The following is an 11,912-nucleotide window of genomic DNA, read 5'->3' on the forward strand; positions in this document are numbered from 1 at the left end:
GGCTCAGAATAACGCGGTTATTTCTTCCTGGATTGTGTTTTGATCAGGGCACTGGCTATGCCCACTCCGAGAGCGGTCAGACCGCCCAGAACGGCAAACCCAATCAGGCCGTCTTTGGAAATTTCACTCTCGATCTCCTTTTTCAGATTCACAGCTTGCAGGTTGTCTGGCTCGTGGAGAATAAGCGCATCAATGTATCTTTTGCTTTCTTTGAGCTCTCCAATCTTGTAGCAGCCTGCTGCCAGGTAGTATAGACACTCACGACGTCTTGCGGGCACAGTCTTGAACAGTTCTGTGAGTATATTCACGCCTTCCCTGTTATCTTGCTTGCTATTGGATTTCACGAGGGCCCAGCCCAGGTTGAATAATGATTGAGCAGTTGGCTCCGGTTTCTGATCTTCAACCTCGCGTTCAAGCACAGCCAGTTGTTCTTCTGGCAACGGCGTATTCAAATCCCCGAGGGCAGGGAGATAGTTCAGTTTCTTCATGCTAAAAATTAAATTGATTTTATATTTTTAAAATTCACTCCGCATGTCAAAGAAACCAACGTCCCAGCTGACTAAACTTATGGCCGCCACGGTACAATGCTCGGCCGAGTCCGCGCAATATGGCCAGTGTGTGCTCCGTAATTACGAGAATATCAACAAAGACGTTTGTTTGAAGGAATTCGAGATGTACAAGAACTGTGTTCAGAAACACCTGGGACGGAAATGGTGAGTGAGACTTATTTATTTGATTATTTATTCAGCTGAATCAACATAGCACTTTGAACTCCTTTCGAAGGTTTTTAAACCGTTTCTTGCTTGTACGACGGCCAAACACGTGCTTGTAGAGCTTTGACAGGCGGCCGAATAAATATTTGTTGGCACCGAGTAATACTAGGTAGTTGGCACACGCAGCCACTAACAGACTCATCTTGAGGATTTCGGGTGTCCACGTGATGTCCATCAAATCTCCAAACCAGCTGGTATTGTCAAGATACATCAGGGCAGCAGACAGGATCGAAGTGGTGAAAACGGTGGTCACGAATGGGAGATTTTTGGCAGCAGACTCTCTGTACGGAGGACCGACTGTCAGCAGCATTGCAACCATGATGTACTGGAAATTAGCAAAGAGGAACAGTACTGTGTTGTCGGAGCATTGGACCTGATCGTCGTCACCAGGAACAGGAGGTATATACCAGCTGTCGTCGGCTTTTTTGAGCGATCTCCAAATAGAGAACTGGAAACTGAGCAAAACGCAGATGTTTCCCAGCAAGGGAATCAGTATTTTCGGCGACATGAGGTTTGCAGTAGGTCTTTTGGCACACAGCTCTTCGAAAGGCTTGCTCCAGGCCATGAACACAGCAAGGGGGATGATCAGGAACATGTCGATATACAAGAACTGGAAATCGCCAAGGTTGGTGCCCTCCTTGTACAATATGGTGACCGTGATGAACTGGATGGCGGAGTACAGTGACATGAATTGGAAACACGAGAAACTCGTCACCAAAGAAGCCCGGCCTTCTTTGATGACGTCCAAAACACACGAGATCTCAAACACCCTCGACGTGAACGGAGCCGCCACAGACGCTTCTGCCTCGCTCAACGAGATTCCAACATCCGCCGCCTTGAGTGCTCCGCAATCATTGGCCCCGTCTCCACAGAAGCCCACGGTATAATCCAGCGCCTTAAGCCGGTCAACAAGCTCGTGTTTTTCGTCAGGAGACATTCTTGCAAATACGGCTCCCTTCATCAACATCTTCTCAATCAGCTGTTCATGGTCGCTCAATTCAGTCAAAATGTACTTGAACACGTCGCCTGTGACCGCGATGCAGTAATCGTCTGTGCGGTTGATGTCCAGCGGTATCAGACTGACGGGGTCCAGTTGAGACTCTGGGTCGTCGACCTCAGTCCAAACAATCGGTATCCTCTGATTTTCCTCGTACTCTTCAAATGAAGGAACGTAAACTTTGCAACCCGGGTCCACCAGGCCGCATTCTCGCGAGACGCTGACGGCAGTGAGAACGTTGTCCCCCGTGCACATGATGGTGCGAAGCTCGGCGTCTTTTAAATGTTTTAGAGACCTCTTGGTGGAGCTCTTTAGACGGTTTTCGAAGATCAAGAACCCAATGAATTCTAGCTCGGACTCGCACTTTTCACGTGGAAGCTCATTCAGGAATTCCAGATCGGTCAAGTCGGCTGCGTTCGGCTTTTTCATCGTTTTGGTAGCACAGGCAATCACACGATAGCCATTGTGCGTGTATTCGTGGAGAAGTTCCCGATAATTAGCTGGAACTGTCTCTGGAAAACACAAGTCCTCGATCACTTCCGGTGCGCCCTTCACAAAGACGTTGTACAGAGCTGGATTGTTCAGAGACTGGCATATTGAGGACATACGTCTCAGTTGCGACACAAACTCGAATTCGCGCAATTTCACAAACAGTGTATTATTTTGGAGCTTGTTCTTGGGGCGGAAAAGAACAGGCGAAACGTTGCGGCTAAAAGTGTGCCTGGTAACGAAGTCATTTAGAGCTTCGTCGTCCACGGGATTCTCAATCATGTCCCAGTTCGTGAACTCAAATGTCTTTGCGTCCAAAGGATCTCCCACAATCTCGTCTTCCACCTTTTTCAAAGACTGGCAAGTAAGCATTGTCAAGAAGAGCTCGTAGGCCTGCGGACTGGCTGCTGTGCCAAATAGCTGATCAACATGCGCATAGAGATCGGTGAAATGACGCTCTTTGCGGTCGCGGATCGGCTCTGAAACGCGAACACCCATCAGATCCAAACCCTCCTCGGTCAGCGTTCCGGTCTTGTCAAAACACATGACATCCAGCTTTCCTCCAACGTTTATACGCGTAGGCGCAATGCAAAACACGTTCTTGTGTCGTAATCGCGAGAGCGCAAAGCTGGTGCCGATTGTCAGTGTTGCAGGTAATGCAGGCGGAACAACGATGGTGATGAGGTCCAACGCACGCAAAGTGATTGTTTTCCATCCAAGCCCAAGCTTGATGAAGTTGATAGCAGAAACAACGAAACCAACCAATGCAATTACCGTCATCACACCAATATACTTGAAGGAGTCCCGGTAGAACTTGAAGCTGCTTGGTTTGGGAAATAGCATTGATCTAACCAACGAGCCCTTGGTGGTGTTGAAACCGGTCCTCACCACAAGGGCCATTGCTGGCTCGTCTCCGTTGTTGGCGTAACGACATCTAACGATTTTTGTACCGGAATACAGGAACGACTTGGCCAACTGGGGAGAAAACTTGGTGCTGGCAAATTCACTTCTCAGATCTGCAGCGATCTCTGGCGAGATTGGCAGCTTGGACACAGGAACGGACTCGCCTGTCAACATGGACTCGTTCACAATGCAGTCTCCCGAGAGTAAGATTGCGTCACACGGGAAATAATGAAGAGATGCATCTGACACCTCGTAAACGTCTCCTGGAACAAGTTCCTTGGAGTTGATCTCCTTCCAGAAACCGCTTCTCCAGACTCTCACGTCGCACTCGAATCTTGAAATAGCACGCATGCGTGTGATGGTTGTCTTTGTTTCAATGAGCGACTCGGCGATAGAAAAGACAGATATGATGAAAATACAGAATGCGTAGTAGTAGTAACTGTCAGCAAGCCATAGCAAAATTGAAAAGGCCTGAAAAACATAGAACGGATGAAGGATCTCGTCAGTCAGCAGCTGGATCACTGACTTGTCCTTGATGTCAATGAGATTTTCGCCAAAAATGAGAGACCTGCTCTGGTAGAGGTCTTCGGACAGACCTGTCTTGCTCTCTGGAAAATGGCACCATTTTGGATCGATCCAGCTAGTTGCCAGTTTGTAGATGTCTTCTAGCGGGTCGTAGAAAAACTTCATATATCTGTACTCAAACGAGATCAGAATCGGAACCAGAGGGTCAGTGTCATCCAGGTCGTAGTCGTCTTTGTCGTCAAACCTGGACTTTGTGAGAAATGATGACAGCGAGCGATTGTACCAGTGTCTATTCACGTTGATAATGTCCAGCACACCAAACTCGTCCTCCACAACGACCCACTGCGCCTTGCCGAGCGGCGTGGCGTTTCCCATCAATTGGATACGGTATCTTGGGAACCAGCGAAGACCTAGATACCCGAGTCCTAGAGTCAGAATAATGAATGAATAATATGCTGCTAGTTTCAGGTACGAGTTGGAGTAGCCTGCGATTCCAATCACAAGGTCCTCTTCCGCAAGATAGAACCGTTGGCTCGTGTTTCTAGCTGGAAATTTGGCCCCAAACAGCTTATCATGGTGTTTGACATCCGCCCAGACTCCAGACTTGGTATCCCACTCGTCGTGCTCTGATGAGAGATCGCCGTCCTCGTCCGGATACTCCTCCGGAAAAAGCTCCTCTTCGCTCGTGTGCATCGATCCGTAGCTGGTCACAGGAATAGAGGCCAGCTCGGCATTGCTATGGATGGAGGCAGCCGGATACTGCACCGACATACTTCTGTGATGCAGCTCGTCGTCGTAGGTGTTCCAATTGGTATCGTAGTCAACCAGCATTCCCTCTGGGTTGTGTAGCTGGGACGAAGCTCCCTTGGCTTCTTCGATCTGCTGTGTAGTGAAGAACTTGAACTTGGCCCGCTCCTGGAACTCGGCAGTGCTTGCATTCGAGTCGACACGGTGCAGGGAGAAATTTTCCAGCTCGCCATAGTCGTCTTGTATGGCGACACTGGAAATGGCCGGTGATGGAAACGGCTGCGGGAGATTATGATGGAACGAAGAGATCGATGACGGAATCACGTGCGACGCTGCTCCAGAGAACATCTCGGTCTCGTTTTCGTCCACATGGAACTGGCGGGACGCGAGAGACACGGATTCGCGATTTCGCGAGGCCTCGCGCCGCCTGGTCGAGAGCGAGGAAAAGGAGTCTTTGTGCGAAGGCATAAAGATTTTTAATCCCTAGCGACAAAATAGATATAAGAAAACTGTGTGTGCTTACGTCAGCGCAGATAGGAAACATCCAGGATGGATGGCTACTGAATAAGTCCTTTTCATGATTAGCGTACATGCGTAGAGATCATTTCTTGAGGAAAGAGGGTTTGGGAAGAGAGAGAGTGGAAGGCGCACTGTGGAAGGAGGAGCCTGCGTAGACTGGAGTGGAGGAGGAAAGGGAGGACATCGACGTCGAAGATTGAGAAAGGGGGGATTTTTTCAGGTACGAGTCGGCACTGGATGGCAGATTCGTAGCAGCTGAGTTTCTATTGGGTGCGCTGGACTGCTGTTTGTGGTTATCGCGGGGCTTCTTCTTCGTACGCCCGCCGAAATCTGGTTTCTGGCCGTCGGGCAGCGATTGCGATGAGTCCAGCAACAGGTTCTTGAGATCGTTTGTGGTCGATTCCACGACTGCGGTCTGTTTGGGTCCCTTGGATGCCTTGTCTGACGGAGACTTTTTCTGTGCTGTTTGTTGTTTGGACTTGCTTTTATCTGAGTGGCCAAAATCCACAGCAGTACCGTCAGGAAGCACTCCCCGTGGCGGAATGAGCGCATCTGCTTGTTTCTTGCGGGAGCCTTTTCTCATTTTGGCCAGGCCTGGGCCTCCCAGGTCTATATTTTGGGACTGTACCATCATGATTGTTTATTCGAGTGTGAGTCAGATAATTTAATTAATTTGCTAATTACACTATTTCAGAGACAGAATTATTTTCGACACAGCTGTGAAACAGCCTCAGAATAAATCTGCTAGGTCGTCGTCGTTCTCTTCCGCCTCCTCGTTATCCTCCTGGTCCTCCTGGTCTTCCTGATCGTCCTCGTCGTCTTCGTCCTTATTTTGATCGTTCGTACTCTCTTGCTCCTGTATCTGCATGCGTTTGAGCTCAAGTTCCTGCTTGAGTCGCCCGATAACGTCAGTAATACGGTTCCGCATGATCGGGTTATTGGCCTTCGCCAGATCCCGGGATTTCTGCTCGATGGTGCTTTCCAGTTCGCTGATCTCCTCGCGTAAAATGGCGTTGTGCTGCTGCGTCTCGTTCATCTCTTCTCCAACAGGACGTGTCTGGTCTTCCTCATCCTCCTCTTCGTCATCGTCGTCGTCGTCGTCATCGTCGGAAGACTCGTGTTCTTCGTCCGCAGACGCGCCCTCGATGATCTCTTCTTCCTCTTCGTCCCGTGGTGCGTCCTCAAATGCGGCCTCCAGCTCCAAGTCCAGCTCGTCGTCGTTGTCGCTCGCCTCCATCAGTTTGTCCACCTCATCCACTGCCTTGGCTTCCGGTGCCTTCTGCTTCTTCTTCTTGAACGCAATAGGCTCGGGGGTGGTGTAGTTGCTGGCCTCCTCCGATGGATCGATAAACGTATACGTGCTGGACTCGGCTTCGTCGTCCAGGTCCAGAAGCTCCTGGACCCTGTCTTCGACACTCTGCATGATTTTCTGCTGATAGCGCTTCTTGAATCGTTGCTTTGCGTTCTCCAGCGGCGGCGTGATCCCGTCCGGATACGACTCGCCATGCTCCATGTCAACGTCTATATCCTTGATATCTTTTTCAGACTCGAGGCGTTTCACGATCAGCAGCATCTGGCAAACGTCGATTGTCTTGAATATGTTCTTCTTGTCCACAGACTTATGGACTTCCACCACAGTCGGCAACTCAACAAGCTTGCCCCCGTACAACATCCCATTTATTCGTAGAATTGCCCGTCTCTTGTCCTTCCACTTGATTGTAATCCCGCTCATATCTCCGTCCTCGACACATCTGCGCAAATAGTCCAGCGACTCGTCTGGTATCATTCTCAATATGATACCCTCTTCGATCAACGGATCATCCTCTCTGTCGGGGTCTTCCGAGTCGTACCCGTCACCAGGCATTCTCGTGGGCTTGACCCGAATTGTGGGCACTTTCTTCGTCGTGCTCAGCTTGAGCGTGGGAAGCAGGTCGTCAGGGCCCGAAGACGCCTTGAGCTTGATCTTGGGCTTTTCCTCGTCCTTGTTGCTCAGTTTTATTTTTAGTTTAGGCATGGTGTAAAATACAGGGAAAACAAAAAAAAAATAAAAAAAAATACTTGAATATATTCAGATCCAGCTCCATGTCCAAAGTGATAACCAGAGCACAGTTTGTGAACTCGGTCGAGACATTTAAGCAGGCGTATGAGAGCCCCTACTTTGGCCGAAATAGCGCGAAAATCCCCTTTTCGCAGGAGATCAACCGCCAGATTTTCGAGAAGCTTGATCTGAAAAACCAGTACAAAAACCCATCAGAAAAACTGCACATAATCGATTACAACACTGGGTTCAATAGCTTTGTCTACGACCTAAACCATTATCTCCGCCCCCGCTTTCATCTTCTTATCCCTAACAGCGCGACAACCCACAAGTTTTGGAAAAGGCTCCAGGACATGGATCCTCTGTGCCGGAATTTCTACCTATTTGAAGAGGACCCACGATCCCTTAGACACTATAACTCCGAAGAGCTCATCAGTAATGGGAAAATTGTGCTTGATAAACAGCCAGCCGAGAAAGTGAACCAAACACTGCTCATCACCGGCTCCTACATCGCCACGTCTGACAAGTCAAAAGTGAGAAGCATGCTCTATTTCAACCAAATGCGTCTCGCTTGGTATAAGTACCAAAAAGTGAAGTCGCTTTTCTGGCTGCGTCCAGCAGATGCTCTGAAATACCTCGGACTCATGGGCACGAGGTTCAGACAAACCAACTCTGTGGTTGCAACCGCTTTCAACGACGTGAATGTCATTGCATACAGCAACCACGAAAAGCAGAGAAGCGTGACCAGATGTATGGGGCAATTCCCGGACGCGATCAAGCTGCCTAAGGTGCCTATGAACGAAGACTTGATGCTGGTTGAGTTCCAATCGAATCACGAAAAATACTCAATTGAGCACATGTCCGAGTTCACGCTGGTTTTGCACAAGCTATTCATGATACCAAGTTACAAGGTGATCCAGAACCTGCATTTTCTCGGGCCCGGAGCAGATGAATACTTCAAACAGCTACTTCCGGCGTCGGTTCTTGAATGCAGAATTTGCGATCTCCCGATAGAGGAACTTGTCAACATTTCCGATTTGTACTTCCGCTGGCCGTTCAAGCCCATCACCGACCTCGAAATTTACCTGGAGGCAGACAAAGATCACAATTAACTGACTATAGACTATGTAATAAATCTCACGGCTGTGCATATACAAAATTTTCAACGGTTTTGCATCGGTTGCTCGACTTAATGTGGAATGTCAAGCAATGACAAGCTAGCCAACCAAAAACGGTACCATATGATTGTGGATCCGAGCTCTCTGGTGTATGGAGGAATTTCCAGACTCAAGAAATGGCAAACAGAGTACCCTCTGACGGTCTTTGTTCCGAACTACACACTGCGAGAACTGGACTTCCTCAAACGCTCCATCAACCCTGTTGTCGCCCGAAACGCGCGGGAGAGCATTCGTATAATTGACGCGGCGATATCTGAAGACCCTGCCGACGCCCAGAATCCTCGTATAGCGCAGTTTCTTCTGGAATCTCCCGAGGAAGCAGGCCCAGACTGGAAAAAAGCTTCAAGCTACAGACAACGGACGCCCCTGGTAAACGAGATCCCAGCAATGGCTAGCGGCTACGGACTGTACCAGGAGCCTCGGAACAAGGCTATGCGCTTGGTGACTTCCGGTTTCGAAGAGCAGGAGGAAAAAACGAAAAACACGGATCAGCACGAAAAGGCCAAGGTCCCGCCTCGACTGAGGTACCTTATCCGCTCGTGCATTCAGAAACAGTTCGTCGAAAATAAAAAGCGAAAACCCAAGTCGAGAATTGATTGGGTGGTCGTTTGCGAGGACCCCGTCACAACTACATGGCTCCGGTGTTTTGGGTTTAAAGTGCTGAGCATGAACCAGATGCAAGCGTTTCTGGAACGGCCAGACTCCATCGATTCACCGCAAGTGGAGAACGGGGAGCCGGGAGTGGTGAAAACACAGGATTACAGAAAAATCACATTTGCTCCCAGAGGATCGGGCAAGTTGTGGAAACCATAGCTCTAACATGTTAGTGAATTTTGGAAAACACAGCTTCAGATAAGTGTCAAGGGTTATATTCATCGAGCCGGAAGCTCTAACATTAGAGATGCCAGAAAGAAAAGTAATAATAACAAGTATTCATCATATGCTGCTTTCAAAAAGTACTTACACTCATTGGAAAAGGTGCAAGTTTTTTTCTCGCTGATGAAAACTTTTTATGCTAGCCGGTGTAAAGGTGTTCGCGCTCGTGTTTGCGGATCAGGATCACCGCGAGAACGTAGGCTTCGAGGTTCAAGTTTGGCGAATTCCTGTATATCTGTTGCAGCAGTCTGTCCGGGCACGTGATCTGGTTGTATCTGAGCGACTTGGAGAACTCTGCGGGCTCTAAGTAGCATGATTTATCTGAGTCGTGATACTTGAACGAGTCGTAGCATCCTTTGAGGAACTTGCACAATCTGATGAAATCGCGAAACTCCAACTCAGACGTGGTGGACACGAAAGTGTTGCAGAGGCGTCTGGCGCTGTCAGATTTGAAATACGTTCCTTCCGGATTGACCAGCAGCTGTCGTAAATCTTCGTAATCTATGGAGTCCTTGCCAAACCGTGAGAATGCGTCGTAGAGTTGCTGGTTGTGAACGGAAATCGAGTCGGGACCCATGCGCGAGAGCAGACTCAGCAGATTAGGTACTTGTGGATCAGGGACCGGGTCGTCAAGGTCGATTTGGGGCAGCCGTGGGTGTAGTTCGAGACGGGCCAGCGACGGCGAAGAATAGATCTCAGACTCCTCAGATGACGTGCTGGGCACCTTTGCCAGCAGCTGTGGCCGTTGCGGGCGAGACGAAAGCGACGATGGTCTGTTTTCCAGGGACGCCCTCGTGAATGAGGAACCAGGACTCAGATAGGGATGCGGGATCTGCTGGGGCTGTGGAGGAGCAACGTTGCCTGGTTGCGGCGGCGGCGATACGTAGTAGTAGTTGTTGATGATTGTAGGTTTCTGCGCTGCCGGTGGGGGAGGAATAGGCCGTGGCCGGGGTTGAGGCGGGAGGGCAGGGGGGGTTTTGTTTGGCGTGTTTTTCCCTCCAGTCGACGGCTGCGGCTTCAGCGAGTTGGGATTCGGGAACTGGCGTTAGACGGGGCTTGGGTGGCACTTACGGGCTGGTAGTTGCTGTCCTGCAACGACAGATCCACGGATCTGTTCTTGTGTCTACCAAAAACCATGGACAATTAAGTGATGAGGTAAGCAGGGGAAAAAAATATTCCAAGCATTTGAAAGATCGGTAGCTACGAAAAGTAAGTACAGAAGATGGACCAGTATGGACCAACATGGCCCAAGAAGGTGCTGGATCGCGCTACGCTCACGCCGGCAGCTGTGCGTGTCTCTGCCGCAATAGTTATTCTAATTTCCATTCTTCTTGGCTCTCGCCCGTATATTCATTACACCTAATCTCTGAATCTTCTTCTGTACCCCTCACCATCGTCTCTTCTTGGGCCACGTCTGGCTTGTGGTCTCTCCTGGATTGGCTCAGCAACCAAGGTGTTTGGAACAATGGTCTCTGGCAAAGCAAGGTACTCTCTCAGGTAGTTGATACCCTCGTCGGTCAGAGTGTAGTAGTAGTATTGCCACGAGAATTGGGTCTTGACGTATCCCTTGGAGGTCAACGATTGCATGGCCTTAATGACGTACAAGTTCTTGGTGTCGATGTCATCGTGCTGGATTTCGAAGTCTTTTTTAGCGACCAAGACGCCCTCTGGTACGGTTAGAAATTCATCTCCCATCGGCCGCAGCCCGTCTGGTACTTACCCTTGAAGAGGTATTGGTGGATCTTCTTTCTGTCTTCCTTTGGAATTAACATGCTGTACTGATGAAGGTGAGTTTAATTTTTCACTAATATTTTGTTACCTATGCTGACCCGAATTTTGGCAGAGAGAAAAGTTTTGTCCGGTGCGCGTGTGTCTGCCCTATTTTATGTCACGTGGAGATTCTTTTCTAGATTAATATCTGCTCTCATGCCTATCAGCCTGCCCACAGACGAGCGTCCATCGGCGTCCAGGACGTCTCTGCAACTCCCCGGCGCACTCCGGAAACTATTCACCGCCCGAGTACGCAATGTCCCCGTGCCGAACCTGCTGATCCTCGTGCTATTCGCCTACTTCCTCGCCAAGCTCACCACCAGATACCACCAGCTGTACACCAAATCGTCTCTTGTGGCCACCATGGCCACCAACATCGTTCTGTACGGCATTGCGGACACGCTGGCGCAATCTATCACCGCCTACTGCCAGCAGGCGTCGTTCCAGGAGCGCAATTTGCCGTACAACATCGCCACCTATTTGGAGACACTAGTTCCGAGAAGACCGGAGGACTACTTTGTCGACTACGGCGAGGACGGCGAGATCTCCGTCCAGCAGATTGGCGAGACAACAGAAGCCGCCCCACCAACGTTCCAGGTGCGCCGATTCGCCGGCTTCGTCTTCTGGGGCTTCCTGATGTCGTTTGTCCAGGTGGTGTGGTACTCGTTTCTGAACGCCATGTACAAGGACGTGCCGACGTTTGTGAGCGTGCTGGAACGCGTGCTGACCGACCAGCTGTGTTTCTCGCCCGTCTCGCTTGCCTGCTTCTTCACCTACGGCACGCTGGTGATTGAGCAGGGCAGTGCAGACGACGTGAGGGAGAAGCTGTACAGGGTGTATCTGTCGACGCTGGCGTGCAACTTCTGTCTGTGGTTTCCCGTGCAGTTTGTGAACTTCCTGGTGATGCCGAAAAGCTTCCAGGTGCCGTTCAGCAGCGGCATCGGCGTGCTGTGGAACTGTTTTCTGTCCCTGAGGAATGCCACCAGCTGAGTACTAATTTTTTGCCGCGCCGCCGCACGCTGCATTTTTTAGGGCACCACCCGCGCGGTAGACGCTGAGACATGTATTTGAGAAAACGCACACCATCTTTTCCTCTT

At 50.0% G+C, this 11,912-nt stretch overlaps 7 protein-coding genes across 7 annotated transcripts; 3 read left to right on the plus strand and 4 right to left on the minus strand.

Moving 5' to 3' along the window:
• Positions 1-17: 17 nt before the first annotated feature.
• Positions 18-488, minus strand: KL928_002143 (uncharacterized protein; the record flags this gene model as incomplete). Its single annotated transcript, XM_043202587.1, has 1 exon — positions 18-488. One exon carries the CDS (start codon positions 486-488, stop codon positions 18-20), a length of 471 nt encoding a protein of 156 aa, XP_043060348.1.
• Positions 489-753: 265 nt separating this feature from the next.
• Positions 754-5,587, minus strand: KL928_002144 (uncharacterized protein; the record flags this gene model as incomplete). The annotated part of the gene is made up of 2 exons (XM_043202588.1): positions 754-4,809; positions 5,111-5,587. 2 exons carry the CDS (start codon positions 5,585-5,587, stop codon positions 754-756), a joined length of 4,533 nt encoding a protein of 1,510 aa, XP_043060349.1.
• A 96-nt stretch (positions 5,588-5,683) lies between these two features.
• KL928_002145 (uncharacterized protein) lies at positions 5,684-6,967 on the minus strand (the record flags this gene model as incomplete). Its single annotated transcript, XM_043202589.1, has 1 exon — positions 5,684-6,967. The coding sequence occupies one exon, from the start codon at positions 6,965-6,967 to the stop codon at positions 5,684-5,686; it is 1,284 nt and encodes a 427-aa protein (XP_043060350.1).
• Positions 6,968-7,035: 68 nt separating this feature from the next.
• On the plus strand, positions 7,036-8,103 carry KL928_002146 (uncharacterized protein; the record flags this gene model as incomplete). Its single annotated transcript, XM_043202590.1, has 1 exon — positions 7,036-8,103. The coding sequence occupies one exon, from the start codon at positions 7,036-7,038 to the stop codon at positions 8,101-8,103; it is 1,068 nt and encodes a 355-aa protein (XP_043060351.1).
• Positions 8,104-8,190: 87 nt separating this feature from the next.
• On the plus strand, positions 8,191-8,982 carry KL928_002147 (uncharacterized protein; the record flags this gene model as incomplete). The annotated part of the gene is made up of 1 exon (XM_043202591.1): positions 8,191-8,982. The coding sequence occupies one exon, from the start codon at positions 8,191-8,193 to the stop codon at positions 8,980-8,982; it is 792 nt and encodes a 263-aa protein (XP_043060352.1).
• Positions 8,983-9,184: 202 nt separating this feature from the next.
• Positions 9,185-10,740, minus strand: KL928_002148 (uncharacterized protein; the record flags this gene model as incomplete). The annotated part of the gene is made up of 2 exons (XM_043202592.1): positions 9,185-9,963; positions 10,458-10,740. 2 exons carry the CDS (start codon positions 10,738-10,740, stop codon positions 9,185-9,187), a joined length of 1,062 nt encoding a protein of 353 aa, XP_043060353.1.
• A 231-nt stretch (positions 10,741-10,971) lies between these two features.
• KL928_002149 (uncharacterized protein) lies at positions 10,972-11,805 on the plus strand (the record flags this gene model as incomplete). Its single annotated transcript, XM_043202593.1, has 1 exon — positions 10,972-11,805. The coding sequence occupies one exon, from the start codon at positions 10,972-10,974 to the stop codon at positions 11,803-11,805; it is 834 nt and encodes a 277-aa protein (XP_043060354.1).
• Between the last annotated feature and the right edge of the window lie 107 nt (positions 11,806-11,912).

Source organism: Ogataea angusta (assembly GCF_019207475.1).
Source record: "Ogataea angusta isolate 61-244 chromosome Unknown 61-244_NODE_4_length_877678_cov_91.023368, whole genome shotgun sequence".
In the NCBI taxonomy this organism is placed as follows: domain Eukaryota; kingdom Fungi; phylum Ascomycota; class Pichiomycetes; order Pichiales; family Pichiaceae; genus Ogataea; species Ogataea angusta.